Raw genomic sequence first — 16,790 nt, 5'->3', positions numbered from 1 at the left:
GTTTTTCCAACTATCTGGAAGGATTCTTTTATTATTCCACTTCACAAAAAGGGTGCGAAGGCGGATGCCCAGAATTATAGAGGTATTTCTAAATTGTCGGCTATTCCAAAAGCCTTTGAACGTATTATCACTTCTCATTTGCAACATTTATGTTCCTCGCTAATATCACCGTGTCAGCACGGTTTTGTTAAGCGAAGATCGACTACCACCAACCTACTTGAATTGTCATCAATTGTAATAAATGGATTTAACAATAAAATGCAGACTGACGTTGTATATACAGATTTCAGTAAAGCCTTTGACTCTGTTAACCACTCTCTTCTTTTATTCAAATTAGATTTGCTTGGCTTTCCATGTAATCTATTAACTTGGATTTCAAGCTATTTGAATGGGAGGACTCAGAGGGTTATATTTAAGAACGCTGTTTCAAAAACGATCCATGTGACATCTGGAGTACCTCAGGGTAGTCATTTGGGCCCTTTGCTGTTTACTTTGTTTATTAACGATCTTCCCTCTATTGTAACACATTCTCGTGTACTAATGTATGCTGATGATGTTAAGCTTTGTTTGACTTATAATAATATAGAGTCTGGTTTTGGCTTACAATCAGACATTGATAATTTTCAAGTATGGTGTGAGTATAACCTCTTAAATTTGAACTGCCTAAAATGCAACGTAATGACCTTTTATAGGGTTACCCCAACCTTTATAAGTTATTCGCTTCAGAATTTGCCACTTGACCGTATATATTCAGTAAATGACTTAGGCGTTCTTCTGGACCCGAAGCTTAAATTTGACTGCCACATAATGTCGACAGTCAATAAAGCTATGAGTGTTCTTGGGTTTATAAAGCGTTGGTCAAAAGAATTTGATGACCCTTATATAACCAAATTATTATTTTCCTCCCTTGTCCGTCCTATATTGGAATATTGTTCTTCGGTTTGGAGCCCACAATACCAAGTCCACATTGACCGTATAGAGTCGGTACAAAAAAAATTTCTCCTTTTTGCCCTTCGTAGTTTGAACTGGGATCAAAACGTAAGGCTACCTTCCTACCAGAGTAGATTATTATTGCTTAATCTGCCCACACTTGCAAATCGTAGAAAAATGCTGGGTACCATTTTTATGCATAATCTTATAAGAGGTGGTATTGATTCTGTAGAACTTGTTAGCCGCCTAACTTTTAATGTTCCCGTTAGACTAACACGTAATTATCAACCTCTTAATTTACCTCGATGTACATCAAATTTTGGTCTGCACGAGCCCTTTCGCGTTCTATGTAATAACTATAACGTTCTTTATCATTTAATTTGCACATCAACTTCTATCCCGGTATTAAAAACTAACATTTTAACTCATTTGCTTCACTCCTAACTGCAAGTTTTTTTTTTATTACTTGTCCCGTCTTTATTGGTTTTATGTATTCTTCCTCGCGAACTCGCATTTTTGCCCAAATTTACAAAAGGGCCCCGCGCGTAACAAGCACGTGCTTGGTGTCGTTGGGCCACTTGTTTGTACTTCTTGTAGTGCATCAACGTCCATCATATAATAATAATTTTGGTCAGAAGTTTGTAACGCTGAGACGTTTCCGACCCCATAAAGTTTATATATATAATTAATTTTCATTAATAGATTTAAGTTAATCAATTGTAGTCAGACGTAGCCAGATAAGGATTTATCCATTGGATATAGATAAATAAATAAATAAATATTTGCGGGAATTTATTGAAACAATTAGTTTAAAAATGTATGTAGATGGAGTGAACTGTATTTTGATAAATTTGTGTAAAAACAAGAGAGAATGCTATAGTCGGGTTCGTGTCACATACACAACAAAATTGCATTTATACTTCTCGGAAATCTTTAAATGTGCCACCAGACACATTATAAAACCGTTATTGGGCGATTGTGGGCGTTAGAGGGGGCGTGGCGCTCGGCTGAAATAAACTTGCGCTGTGTAGGAAGCCCAAGAATTGTAGTTTCCGAGATCTCAGCGTTCATACGGACAGACAGACGGACCTGGCTAGATCAACTCGGCTAGTGACCCTGATCAAGAATATATATACTTTATGGGGTCGGAAAGAAAAGCCTATAACTCCAGCTATACTACCAAGGAATGAAAACCATACAAAGAAGCACAAAAAGCTTACAAAAAAGCGATACACGCAGCCAAGAAAGACTCTTGGAGGACTTACTGCGTATCGCTCGATAGTATAAAAGGCTCGGCTAGAATAAGCAAGGTCCTTGCCAAAGGGTATAACAGCCCAACTCATTACAGAAACAAGACGGATCAGCGACTACAACAGTGGAAGAATCCCTAGAGACACTAGTGGATACACACTTTCCAGGCAACCTTCGAGAAAATCCAGCACCTACTGAAGGTCAGAGGGCTCATCAACCAACACACACAAGGGATATCATAACCATTGAAAGAATCAACTGGGCGATAAACTCTTTCGATAAATATAAGAGTCCGGCGCCAGACGGCAATTTCCCGGCAATGCTTCAAGCAGCACAGGTCGGCATCAGTAGGTGGCTGCAAGCCATTTACACGGCCTGCATCAGACTAACACACATACCGCTTCTATGGAAAGAAGCCAAAGTTGTATTTATACCAAAACCAGGAAGAAGAGGTCATACCCTAGCAAAGGATTACAGGCCGATCACCCTAAACAAAAACGCTGGAACGAATTATCGATATTCATATCTGGGAAAACACCGAGAAGCTGCATCTATCGGACGCTCAGCATGCGTACCGAAAGGGCAGGCCGACAGAAACGGCACTACACGAAGTAGTCTACCACATAGAAAAATCGCTACATTTTAACTACACGATGGCCACCTTCTTAGATATAGAAGGTGAGTTTAATAACACAGTGCAACATGAAAAATGTAACCGCAATTCTGATTTCTTGGTCGGAAAGTACTCATTAAGCTAAAACCTATTTGAGTTTCTCTGGCCTAGCTCGCGTTTACCTATTTAGGGCCGGTTTCTCGAGTCCCTGTCAAAGTCCCTGATAGCTATCTGTTCAAAAAACTTAAATACCAGATAAACTGTTCGTAAAAGCAAATCCGCTTTCTCGACTGCTTTAATATATCTGAGCGAGAAACAATTACAGAGTGCTGTTAACGCACAGAATTGTGCTGTGAAGCGCAAAAAATGGCATGCTTCGATTATTTCATCAGCTGTTTGGGTATAATTTAAAGGAAAAGTCAGCTATGATTTGGTTTCTTCTTAGTTGGCTTTGGGAAATCAGCTGTCATTCTATCGAGTCGAAAACGCTTAACAGGGACTCCGAGTCCCTGTCAAAGTTAGCTCTCACATTTATGCTCGAGAAAGCCAAAATGCCTTAGCAGGGACTTTATCTGTTCGAGAAATGTTAGCCGGCACTCGAGAAACCGGCCCTTAGCAAGTTAATTGAGCTCCCCCAATTCGATCGGCATTGAAGGAGACATCAGAGCTTGGATCGGAGTTATGCTCACGAGCAGGACGATAAGAGCCGAACTGAGTGGCACTTACCTCACAAGCTTTGTGAAGAGAGGGACACCTCAGGGCGGGGTTCTATCGCCACTGCTCTGGCTCATCAACATGAACGACATATTGAGAGTACTCAATAGAGGAGGAGTAAAAGTAGTAGCCTACGCAGACGACGTAGTGTTGCTAGTATCAGGACCATTCCCAGATGTCATTAGTAACATAATGACGGGGGCCCTTACCCGACTCAATGAATGTGCAAAAACCAACGGGCTAGGTATAAACCCGAGTAAAACCTAACTAATGCTCTTCACGCGAAGAACAAAGATTCCACCATCAATTAGCTTTCGCTCTTTCAGGAAACGGTCGTGTTTTTTTCTTGCGCTCCGAATTTTTGTTCTTTTTGTCCATAAACCATCGGGGTTTAATTCAAATTTCCTTACATTTATATAGCTTTTTATGTGCCTAAAAACATCCGTTCGCTTCGCGAGTGCATAGCGATTGTTTTGTGTTTAAATTAAGAAAATTAGTTTGCACGACCAGTCTCTGTGCAGTGTTTGTTGTTATTGTTTTATCTAATTGCATTCCTCCTTTCTACCAAACGCTGTTTGGAGCGGTAAGAATCTATACGGTAGTTACCCGCTCTCCCGCACTCCCGCATAAAACGTTGTTGTTGGCACAGCTAAAACTAACGCTCCCCCGCTTACTCACTCCCGCTCACGGTCTTCCGCTCTCTTACTCTCGTAGCTTTTTTCTCTTTGCACTGTGGTTCGGAATATCGCGATAATGGCTGTCTGTTGTTCGAAGAAATGCAAGTCGTTGATTTTGACTGAACAACAGAGTATTCCGTGCCATTCGTGCGATAGTATTTTTCATGGCTATTCGGGCCTGGTTCGGGATGCAATCGACATGAGAAGTGGCTTGCGCTACTATTGTGAAGAATATGTTGCTTATGAAATTCGTAACAGCCGTAGAAATTCGGAGCTGCTTGTGGCGCTTGAGTCGCAGCTCACTAGCCGTTTGCTATCTGAGCCCGATAGACAAGCGGTTGATAGACAACCCACGGTAGCCTATAGTGAAACTCTCTCTGGCGATCCGGGGTCTGCAGCACAGCAGTCGATCTCAGCTGCCGCACAAATGGTACTGAGGTCGAAAGCTAAAAAAGATTCGGATTCCGAATGTAAAGGACGTAAGATTTTTCCGCATGAGACACCCGAACAAAATACAGATATGATTCCAACGCCGCATGTTGACTTAACGTCTGGAGTACCGACTGGAACTGGTAGTGCAGCCATAAATGCTGTAGTACCAAAACCTGTCACATGCGTGGTACCTAAAACAGTCACCTGTGTACCGCAGCGGAAACAAATTTTTGTTTTTTGGCTGAATCCTGACCTTTCATCCCTGGACATTACGGACTCTATCCGTAACAAAGTTCAGATTGATGATCTAAAGTTGAACGATTTAATTTTCCATATGCTAGGGAAGTATCATCATTTAAGATCGTTGTTTTCTGTGCTCATTTTGTAACGATGTGTTACGTCGGCATATTAGTGCCCCAGTCCTGAGAAGGACTTGGGCCGAGGAAGTTGCGTCCTGAGCAGGCACGCTGGCTGCCGGCTAAGCTCGCCGTATTTGGGGTGGGTTCTTTGGAAGCCACTTCACCTCTAACATAATGAGAATAAATTTATCGTGCCTGAAAAATGGATAGAATTCATAAAGTTCGTTGGTCTTCTGTCTGCACTGCCCCACAAGCTCAGCTGTAGCTTGATCGTATCACGATCGGGCTGTGTTTCGGCCACATTCCCTTCCCTTCACACGTTCGTGTGCCAAATGGATCGTCGCGGGCCGCGCAATACGATCCCCTAATGTCGCGGTCGGCAGTCAAAAGTTGTGTCACTGTTCTTGACCCCTTCTTCCATGTTTACCAGCTCCCCCCTTTTAATTGGTTTCTACCAGCATATTATGATATGCGATTCACATTATAAATTTATTGTAAAAAGGTTTTGTGTATGTGTGCATTATGGTTGACAAAAATATGTAACAGGTGTAGTGTGTTGATGATAAAAAAAAACAAGAAAGGAAGCTTATATACCCTTGCAGATCATTCCTATTAATTAACAAATCGCAAAAATGTTCAATTTTCTAATATTTCTCATTAATTTTCCCATCGTTTCTATGGCAGCTATATGATATAGTCGTCCGATTTTGATCAAATTAAAATTGAAATTCGGAAATATTTAAAAAGAGTCATATCCTAAAGTAGAAGATAATACAATAAAAACCAAAGAAGCTAGAATTTATTTCCTATTACTTTTCCATTAATTTTCCGATCGTTCCTATGGCAGTTATATAGTAGTCCGATTTTTTAAATAATTAATTCGAAATTCAGAAATATTTAAAAAATAACATCCCCAAAAGTAGAAGGTAATATTTCAAAAAACACCGAAGCTAGAATTTTTTAAAGTTTTTTTTTCCTATCCTTCCTGTGGGAGCTATAAGATATAGTTGTCCGATCCGGTCGGCTCCGACATATATACTACCTGCAATAGAAAGAAAACTGCAAAACGTCTCCTTCACTGCGTTGCAAACTTCTGACTGAAACCATAATACCCTCTGCAAGGGTATAAAATATATAAGATAGTAAATTAAATATTGAAATGTTTATGTTTTATTTGTATAAAATATAAATGTTGTGTTCCTTTTAAATTATGGTGAATAATATTCACTGAATATATAGTGTTTTTTTTTGTTTTTGTTTTATTGTGTGTACTTAGAACAGATTATTGATCATAAAAATGGTGACATCACCTAGCAAATTGTTGGAAATGAGTTCCGAAAATACTCGTACATTGGGTACCGCGGCTACTATAATAGCTTTTTCTTGTTTGTTGCAATGAATTAATGCAGAGAAATCTAGCCAGAAGGTTTTAAGGTATAAATTCTCCAGTTCTGAAGAAAAAAAAAAAAATCAGCCACCACACAAACGTGCATGTATAATAAGAAGTTCATTGAGAAGTTCCCGCAGTAAAGTTCACCTGGTTGACCGAGTGCCGCTTCTTTCATTCCCTCCATATGCTTATAGTTTTATTTGTCTTTTTTGTTTTTTTTGTTTTAGTCCTTCAAGACGGCCAGACACAACCAATGCATTTGTTTTGCACAGAAGGCCAAGATAATTAAGCTATAATATTAAATGTGTTTTAACAGTTCAAAACCTACATTTAGTTCTCGACGAAATTTTTTCTGTATGCCACAATTTAAAAGGAATAAGATACACGATTTTTTATATAATACACAGTGCTATAATGTGCATTTCTGCTTCAGTGATTTTTAACTTCGCGCCTAATTTCGGAAGAAAAATAATTATTTCTAAAAAAGTACTGTCTGGGGAAATTTCGCCACCCTACGCTAAGGGTAAATTCGCACCTATTTTAAATACATATTTTTATATTTGACGAGCTGGCTAACGAACAGACTACCAGCAGCAGCAACAAATATAGGACGTCAACAAAAATGGTACGCTTGATCAGTGTAGCACATTTACAGGCGTTAAACTCCCTACATTTTTCAGGTGACGAAATTGCCCCGGTGGTGTGGTGATTTTACCCCCCTGTGTGGCGAGATTGCCCCTGTATATTGGTTTTACTTTTTAATTTTTTATAAATCACCAAGGTAATTAAAAAAATAGGGGAATGTCACATTTTAAAGCTTGGTGCTAACCGCATTCAACAATAAAAATAGAAATATGATAACGTGTCTCAAGATGGACAAAAAATAGCTTTGAAAAAATGCTGACGAAATTCCCCCACTCTCCCCTATATATAATTAATTTAATATTTATCTACAACCGAAATGATCCAGAGCGTCGAGATCTCATCGCCAGGATATCAATGAGTAGGTTTCTATATATTCATTTTCCTCTAAATATATATATATGTACAATTGCACCATGATCACAACACAGGCGATGTTAACTACTCTTTCAAGAGAACCTCATTTCGCTATTAAAGTGAAATATTTCCTATCCCGCGAATCTGAAGGCTTCTCCGTAGAGTTATAGTTCTTTTATACCGTTGTTAGAGCTTTTCTCTTTTTGCTTCCGGGTTCTTATTTTCGTACCTAAGTGTTCCCATCTAGGTACTCATTTCCCCTTGCTCTAGCTAACTGGCCCACTTTGGATTTAGCTAGCGTCAGCTTTCGGGTTCATTTCAGTCTCTCGTTGCTTTTACCGACCGATATATTATTCCATTAAATTGCCCAATTGGTGCATTATATTGCATTGTGCAAATCTGGTCTTTCTTTCTTCTTTCGCAACTTTAGAGATTGTGGCTTCTGCTGTCCCCCTTTTTGCCTCGCTTCCCGCCATAACTGGTGCTCGTAACAGGCTCGATGTCGTCGATGCGGATTCCGTATGGAACGACCTCGCAAAAAGTATCCTACGACAGGCGGTTACAGGGTGTTTTTTTTTTCTCTTTCTTTTTTTTTGTGCATGAGTCCAGCCCAACGTGTGGCCTCGACCCATACCCTGGGATACAGAGTCTCGTGCTCTATTGACTAAGCTAGCCGGGCTATTTTTTTTTTTTTGTAAATACAATTGTTGAAAAATTGGACTATTTTTTTTCTTGGATATTCCATTTTATTTATTTATTTATTTATTTTTGTTTTTGTGTTACAAATGCGCGTATTGCTACGTATTAAAATGTAATACAAAGCGGAATATCGCCGTCTTAATCCGAATTCCGGCCAGATGGGTTCCTCAGCTTCCCGTTCAGCTTGCTCCCGCTGCCGCTCCTCCGTCCGTTACAAGACCATTGCCCGGACGATACTTCTCCGCCTGGTGACGGGGAAGTTCGGGAACACAGGCTCACGAAACAAGCCCTCGAATACGGCCGCGTCCCGTTCGGCCTCCTCCTTTATCTGTCGGTGGGTCTCGTCCCACTCCTGCCAGTGCAGCTGGTCCTGCTCCTGACGCTTCATTAAGATCTTGAGCCAAAACAGCTTTGGCTCCGGTTCCGACAAGACTTCATCGAACAACAAGCCGTTGACCCGGAGGACGTTCAGCAACTCCACCTCCTCCCACCCCACGCTCTCCGCTTCGGTACGCTGGGCGTCTGCCAACTCGTTGGCAAAATCCTGGTTTGGGAAGGGCTCCCCTTGCTGCCTTTACTCTCTCATCTGCTCCGTCAGGCGTCTTCTTATCACCAGAATTTCCTTTTGCCTCGAATCCATGTCTGCTCTCTTTGCCGTTCTTGCTGGTTCTGCCCGGTTGTCGGGCGATGAATAAGTCTTTGGCGTGATAAGTACCAATACTTTTGCCAACTCCGTTGCCTAATTCTTACAACGAATTCCCTTGTCGTTTAAGTATGACACACCGAACTCGGTTTGGCCCTAACTTTGCATTATACCCTTCCCCTCGGTTACTTTGCCGGTAGTTTTTTCTGTCCCACTGCAAACTCAACTTCTCTGCTGCGGGTATTATAACTCCTTTCCGCTTTCTCGTGTGCACGGGTTAAACCTTTATTCACTCGATCTTCGGTTAACTCCATCTTGTCCGCTAAGCACACTACTTGATCGGTTGCGCACTGGCGTGCGTGACCATCCGTGTCCCAAACTTCGCATAGTATGGTTCCAGTCCCAACGCTTCATGATAGCCACTTCTTAGAGTACACACTATTCGACTTAAGTGGGAGTCCCAGTCTTTCTCAGTCGTTGGACGGAGCATTTGCAATATGGATCGGTTTACCCTTTCAGCTGCATTAGCTTGTGGAGCATAGAAGCCAGTTCGTATGTGTCGAATTCCATGTTGTGTATAAACTCTGGCACTCCAAACTGATGAAAAATTGACTTCTCCAGAAAGCTGACGACTCCTCCAGCGGTGGCTTTCCGCATTGTTTCTAACCAAACGAACATAGTAAAATGATCAAGACTTACAAAGATTACGGTGTTTTCCGATTTTGTTCAGGGGTATGGCCCCATGAAATCAATATATAATCTTTGCCCTGGGCGCGGAAACCATGCTGGATTTCAGAGCCTCAAACGCTTTCACTCCTTCTTGGTCAAGTTCATATTTCTTAATCCGATCTTTTTTTAGACTCTCATGGAGCGGCGCCGCCGTTTGTGAGTAATTCTGAATAAAACGCCGATACCATCCTGTCATACCGAAAAATCTCCGCATTTGCTTGGCTGAAGTGGGCTGCGGAAACTCTTGAATCGCCTGTATTTTTGTCTGGTCTGTTTTTATGCAACCTCCGCCTACAATATACCCTAGATATTTAGCTTGGCTGTAGCAGAATTTACTTTTATCCACGTTAATCGTCAGCTTTGCCCTTCTCAAGCAGTCACTGACCTGCCGCAACATATTTAAATGTTCCTCAAAAGTAGGCGAACATACCAGCAGATCGTCGAGATATACAAATACATGCTCCCGTAGTGCAGCTGGAATAACTTTGTCCTTTAGTCGGCACATTCTCTGTGCTGCATTGCATAAGCCAAACGGCATAACCGTGAACTGATACAACGGCCGACCTGGAACCGTGAACGCTGTTTTCTCCCTGCTCTTGGCCTCTAAGGGTATTTGCCAGAAGGCGCCTTTCAAATCGATTGCCGAAATATAATATGTTTCTTGCAGCCGACTCAATAAGCCCTCAATGTGTGGTAAGGGATACGCATCTTTAATAGTCCGGGAATTTACTTTACGGTTTTTCAAAGATGGTTTTTCGTGGTGACTGGGGAGCTCCAGCTACTGTTACTTTCCTCAATCACTCCTAAACTTATTATTCGATCCAGTTCGGCAAACACCACCTGTTGTTTTGCTGGCGAGATGGGATAGTGCCTCTGCTTAATCGGCAGATTTTCCTGGGTAACTTCTATGACATGTTCTTCTAAACCAGTCTTCCCTAAGCCCATGTCGGAACATGATGGAAAGGTTGCCACCAGTTGGTTTAATATGGTTTCTTGTTTTATGCGGAGTGTATGCGGTCTCCTGCCGTACCGGCTTGTCTTCTTCTATGGGTGGCACTGGATCTACCTCGGCTACCCGCACGTAGCGTTGTCCTGGTAGAGGAAGCCCAAACTCCTCCCAGAACTCAAACCCAAAATAAAACGATTGCTGTAAGGCTGGCACTATCAAGAACTCTAGTTCTTTCGTTTCTTCTTCCCATTTTACTGGTAAGGTGATCATGCCCGTAACCTGGGTTTTTCCCCCGCTAGCGGTTTGGACGTTCTGCTTTGTTAGCTTTTTTACTTTTTGTTCTCGCCCTCGCAAAAACACCTCCGCTCCTTTTCCAATGCAGTTGGCGCTTGCTCCGGTGTCTAGTAACGCGACTATCTCCTCGCCGTCTACTCTAGTCTTGGCAAACAAGCGGTTGTCGCTTTTAAGGCTGACAATGGAAGCCCCTAATTTTTTCCTAAATTCCCATGTGGTATCCATAGAATGATGTAGGTGTTGAAGCTTCTTGTCCTTCCGGTACTGTCTCTCGTCCTCTTTTTTATCGTCCGGGTTAAAGATTCGTGCGCGAGCCGCCTCATACTCCGTCTTCCGCTGCTGAAATGATTGATGCGGAGAAATCTGCGCCGGGCTCGCGATCGTGTTCTCTATTGCTTCTGGGTCTCGTTTTTCTGACTGGGCTCCCCGGCGTCCCTGGTCAGACTTTTTGATAAAAAAGGAGCCTGCGTTGAGTGATACGAGTCACTTTTGCCACAGTATTGACACTGTGTGTCATGGAACCGGGCTTGGCATCCTGTCCCGTCCGCTTGGTTACGGTGGCGATAGAAATCGGCCGGCTTGTTGCACGTGTAACACAAGTATGCGTGAAACGGAGATGAGCACTCTCGACTCGTTGAAAATCTCGTTGACGTGTCGCGGCCGTGCTCTCTTATCTCTTATCCACTTCTCCAACCGTCTTCCCTTCTTTTTGAACTCTGCTAACGAATCTATTGGAGAAGCCAACATAAATGCTCCGAGTTGGGAGTTCAAATTCTCTTTCAAAATCTCCACCAGGTCTGATTCCGGAATTTTCCTTCGTCCAAACTCTCAGATCTTTGATGGTAACATAATCGTTTTCCGAGGCTGAGAACGCCCTGGTCATTTCTCGTGTCAGCGAAAAGTAACCGAATTCGTACTCATCAGCTTTGCCTTCTAACAGTTGCCAATACCACTTTAAGGCGGGGCCTGTGAGTAACACATGAAACTCTCTGAACACCTGTTTCTCCGTGCACCCGTATAAATCCTTCATCCGTTTCACCCGAAACAGAAAACTCTCCACTGACATACCCCTGGCAGTGCCATCAAACTTAAGATTCCACTTGTCGAGTCTGGCGTTTTGGTTTCCAGCTGATCGACTAATTAGCTGTGAAACTTCCTGCATACTAGTAGTCTCTCCCCTCTCTTGTTCATTCGGAGTAGGCGGATCCCCTGAAGCCTGTCCAGGATATCTTGGTGGTTCTGATCCTGAACCCATCTCGTCGTGATTCCTATGTCTGGTATCTCGACCATTTGCTGTTGGTTCTTGTCCCCTTGCTAGTTGTGGAGTGGAGCTATTGCCTCCTTATAAGTTTCCGGATCCCTGTGCTTCGCTTACTTCAGCGACTCGCAACTGGAGATTTATCATTTGGGTGTTTAACTCTGTGATCTGCGTTGCGAGTGTTGCCTTTAGTTCGTTGCCTTGTATAATAATGGCTGACATCATCCCCTCCAGCCTAGTTTCGGAGGTGGAATGACGTGGCCTTGCTCCTGTGTTTGGGAGCATCCTGGACCTTCCTTGCGGTTGGCCTAGCCGGTTTGTAACTCCCCCTACGGCTCCTAATGAGTCGTCCATCCCTGAGTTGTTGTATTCCGCCAGGCTTCCCAAATTATCGAGCTTACTGCTAAAGCTCACCGATTGATTGGGTGCTGAATCCGTTGAGCGGCTGGTGCTCGCTTGATCCTGATCTCTTCTACTACCGCTTATTCTAGCTTGACCAGCCTGTCTTGCCGCTAATGTGGATGCCCGTGCCGACCTAGTCAGAGGTAATTTCAGCGCGACTTGCTTTCGTTTCCCTGCCATTAATTTTCACTAATATACTCCACTCGCTAGCTTAGCTCGTATCTGACCTACCTTACTTTATATCCTCCTACGTTTAGCTTGTGCCGTTGTAATAAGAAACTGACTGGCACGCTCCCTTCAGACGATCAAAAAAAACAAATAAATATTTAAGAATAAAAATAATTGAGGTAAATCTTCAAATTACCAAAGTGACGGTCAAAGGCGATGACGTTTTATATAAGTGTATGTGGACGTATGGGTGTATTAATGCTGACTATACTTCTTTTTATACATAAGCTGTCTTCCAATGGACAGAGACGTGACACAAATATAAATCAAATTTTTAAGTCGGGTTTGCTGGTATGATTGGGTATATCCGGGTCAAGAAACCGTCCGAAATTAAGCCCCCGAATCTACAAAAAAAGTCCCTACACAATAGAAATCCATGAATGAATTCAACTGGTCTCCACCGGAGCTACCAGTTCCGCTCCTGTCCTACTGACCCCTTCCCAAGACTACAGCCTCCACCGGAGTGCTGATTCCCCGTAGAAGGTACTGTCCGAACCCCCTCCCCCAGTCTTCGGAAACAGCTAAGCTCACTCATAGACAGACGAAAAGAGCTTTATTCCAAGACACTAGGAACTGCCTCGCTGCTTCCTCTCTCTCTGGTCTCGAACCTCTCGAGCGACCTGGTTCTGTGCCTAGTACAAACGGATAGCGTCGGCCAGAGAGCTACAATTCGTCACCCGCCCTTGTAGTTGTGGTATCCATAAATACTCGAACCTCTCGAGCGACCTGGCATAGCCTAATACAAACGGATAGCGTCGGGTATGGGTCCGGTCAGTACGCCCCCTCCCCCCTGGTTATGAGAACGCTGATCAGCAACGTAATAGCAACATCCTGACACCGCCAGTAGTTACGCCGCAGCCTTTGCAGCAACTCAGCTTGATCTGGACTCGAACCTCTCTAAAGACACTATATCATATAGCTGCCATAGGAACGGTAGAAAAATTAAATGCAAATTAATAGGAAAAAAATTATAGCTTCGTTGGTGTTTATTGTATTCTCTTCAACTCTGGGATATCACTCTTTTTAAATATTTCCGAATTTCGGTTTTAATTTTATTAAAATTAAACTACTATATCATATATCATGTCTTTTCCTCGCGAACTCGCATTTTTGCCCTAATTGATAAGGGGTCCCGCGCGTAACAAGCACGTGCTTGGTATCGTTGGGCCACTTGTTTGTACTGCTCGTAGTGCATCAACGTCCATCATATATAGCTTCCATAGGAACGATCGGAAAATTAATGATAAATAATAGAAAATTGAACAATTTTGCCTTTAGTCAAGTTATAACGTAGACCTCAAGAAAAAAGGATGTGTGCAGAGTTTGTACCCCACTGGGAAAGTGAGAAGGTGGTTCTTTGTGTGTTGAAAATCCTGTTCCTTCTAGCAGAAAGTGTTGGAAATCCTGTATTTTCTAGCAGGCGACGGTGTAGGGAAAATGTAAATTCCCTTGGAAAACCACATAGAAACCTCATTTACCCCTTACTTTTTGTGTCACCCCCGTGTATTTTGAAACCAGATACGGAAGAAATGTAAGGGGTAAATGAGGTTTTGTCCCTTCCCCTTGTATGGAGAAACCTCATAAAAATATCATATTTTCCAGAGGAATCTTCCCGCTGGGACGTCGCCTTGCGCGATGGCTCCGTGGTGCAGCGGTAGGACGTTAGACTCTAAACCGAGAGGTCGTGGGTTCGATTCTCGCAGTGAAAAAAAGTAAGTTTTTTTTTCTCCTCAAATTTATTTCCCTAAGGGCCGGTTTTTCGAGTGCCGTCTAACATTTCTCGAACAGATAAAGTCCCTGCTAAGGCATTTTAGCTTTCTCGAGCATCAATGAGAGGGACTCGGAGTCCCTATATAGCGTTTTCGGCTCGATAGAATGACAGCTGATTTCCCAAAGCCAACTATGAAGAAGAAACCAAATCATAGCTGACTTTTCCTTTGCATTATACCCAAACAGCAGATGAAATAATCTAAGCACGGCATTTTTTGCGCTTTACAGCACAATTCTGTGAGTTAACAGCACTCTGTAATAATTTCTCGTTCAGATATATTAAAGCAGTCGAGAAAGCGGATTTGCTTTTACGAACAGTTTATCTGGTACTTAAGTTTTTCGAACAGATAGGTATCAGGGACTTTGACAGGGACTTGAGAAACCGGCCCTAATTTGTTTCTGCTGTATAGGTCGGGCCCCCTTAACGCAGCTCCCATATAGCTACACCACCAATACAATAATATGAAACGGTGTCCTCAGCCGGTGTTGTTTAATTAAAGAAGTCTCAGTTCCCAGAATATATGCTTCCCAAATTCAGTTCAGTTTAGCCGTTTAAATAATTTATTTATATTTTCTTTCTTAAAAAATCAATTTTTTTGTTCTTAAAACATTCTTTAAAAAAAAATTTTACTAAAAGATTTTACCTTAATATTTAATGGAAAATATTTTTTTTTATACGGCCAGTATTTGGCATACAAAAATGCCGGATTTTACAGGAAAAAGTCAATATCTCTTCAAAGAAGAAAGTTTTCAAAAAAATGTTTTTTTTGTTTGTTTCTTCATTATTAGAAACCATAAAAAAATTTTTTTTTGTAGGTTTAAGAAAAACAAATTTTTTTGAATAAATTTATTGTAGTGTTTAATTTTTGCTCAAAAAGATGTATTTAATTATTATAAACCTATTTCAAAAAACCAAACTCAAAAAAGTTGCTTTGGTTTGGAATTATTAATTAATGCCAAAAAAAACAGGTCAAATGCCCCATAGTGCATACCAATGCCCATTACATGGATAGAACCATTCCCAACACATGCCCATTCTGCCATCACTCCCCAAAAGATATTAAAAATAAAATACATACCCTATCAAGAAAAAACGCTATATTCGCTATAGCAGACTAGCAGACTATTACTCAGCTAATGGAAGTGCGACTGCTTGCACTGCTTGATATTTTGTTTTGGTTCATAACTTTTTTAAGAATGGTCCGATTTGAAAAACTTCTTCTACAATTCGATAGGTATTAATAAACACTACAATATTTGCTTTATCCCTTTCCAAAATCTTTAAAGAAGTGGGAGTCAGACACATTTTAAGGTCGTTTAAGGTGATTGCGGGCGTTAGAGAGGTCGAGTCGCTGAAATAATCTTCCGCTTTATCTTGCGCTTGAAACTTAATCCCAACGTTTAGGTTTCGTAGTTCCCGAGATCTTCTCATCCACTATTTTTGTTTTCGATGGCACAGTTTTTTTTTAAAGATTTTTATAATCGTTACTCGTAGAGTAAAAGGATATATTTTATTCGTGCAGAAGTACGTAACAGGGAGAAGGAAGCGTTTCCGACCTATAAAAAATATATATTCTTGATCAGGGTCACTAGCCGAGTCGATATAGCCATGTCCGTCTGTCTGCCCGTATGAAACTACAAAATGTAATGTACGCAGCGCAAGTTTATTTCAGCCGAGTGCCACGCCCCCTCTAACGCCCACAATCGCCCACTAACGATTTTAAAATGTGTCTGGCGCCCACACTTTTAAAGATTTCCGGGACGTATAAATGCAATTTTGATGTGTATTTTTATACATTTCGCAATCAAAGAAATTTTATGTATCCACCTCCCTCGCACTCCCTTAGCTGAGTGACGGGTATTAGATAGTCGGGACACCAACCAGACTATAGCGGTCTCTCTTTTTTATAGCGTTGCAGAGGGTATTATAATTTTGGTCAGAAGTTTGTAACGCAGTGAAGGAGACGTTTCCGTTTATATATTCTTGATCAGGATCAATAGGGGAGTCGATAAAGCCATGTTTTATTTATTTATTTTTTTTGTTGTTTTTTATTTATTTTCTTGTTTATTAATTCATTTTGCTATTCTATTCAAGTTTTCATTCGTAAAATCTGCAATGGTATTAATACTTCGGCTTGCCGAAGTTAGCTTCCGTCCTCGTTTTTTTTATATATTGCCTTAAACTATTCGTAATATCCAAAAATGGTCGCTAAAGGGCTCCGCTGATATAAGGCAGACTTTTGGCTTTTTCGCCCCAGTGTGCGCTGCAATAGAATATGCATTTAAAGGAGAAATGCTTAAAAATTTTACAAGCCTTTTTCGTCAAAAAAGGGCATAGGGGAACAAGCCTGGGAAAACTGCCCCAGGCGATATTGCAGAATTTTAGATGAGGATTGATAGATAGGAACCTAATGGATAAGAATTCCAATTTTCAAAAATTTTGATCCGCTGGT

General features: G+C 41.6%; 1 protein-coding gene across 13 annotated transcripts in view; it reads right to left on the bottom strand.

Moving 5' to 3' along the window:
- Positions 1-16,790, bottom strand: part of Nipped-A (Transcription-associated protein Nipped-A) — a 520,496-nt gene that overhangs the window by 333,375 nt on the left and 170,331 nt on the right. The window contains exon 8 of one of the 13 annotated variants that reach the window (XM_070213839.1): positions 7,871-16,601. The exons of the other annotated variants lie outside the window; for them this stretch is intronic. Within the exon in view, the coding sequence (XP_070069940.1) occupies positions 16,547-16,601 (55 nt within the window). The 3' untranslated portion in view covers positions 7,871-16,546. Of the gene's footprint in view, positions 1-7,870; positions 16,602-16,790 lie in introns of those variants that run through there. 13 annotated transcript variants of the gene reach the window in all.

Source organism: Drosophila takahashii, chromosome 2R (assembly GCF_030179915.1).
Source record: "Drosophila takahashii strain IR98-3 E-12201 chromosome 2R, DtakHiC1v2, whole genome shotgun sequence".
NCBI lineage: Eukaryota > Metazoa > Arthropoda > Insecta > Diptera > Drosophilidae > Drosophila > Drosophila takahashii.
This window is presented reverse-complemented; position numbering and strand designations above follow the sequence as displayed.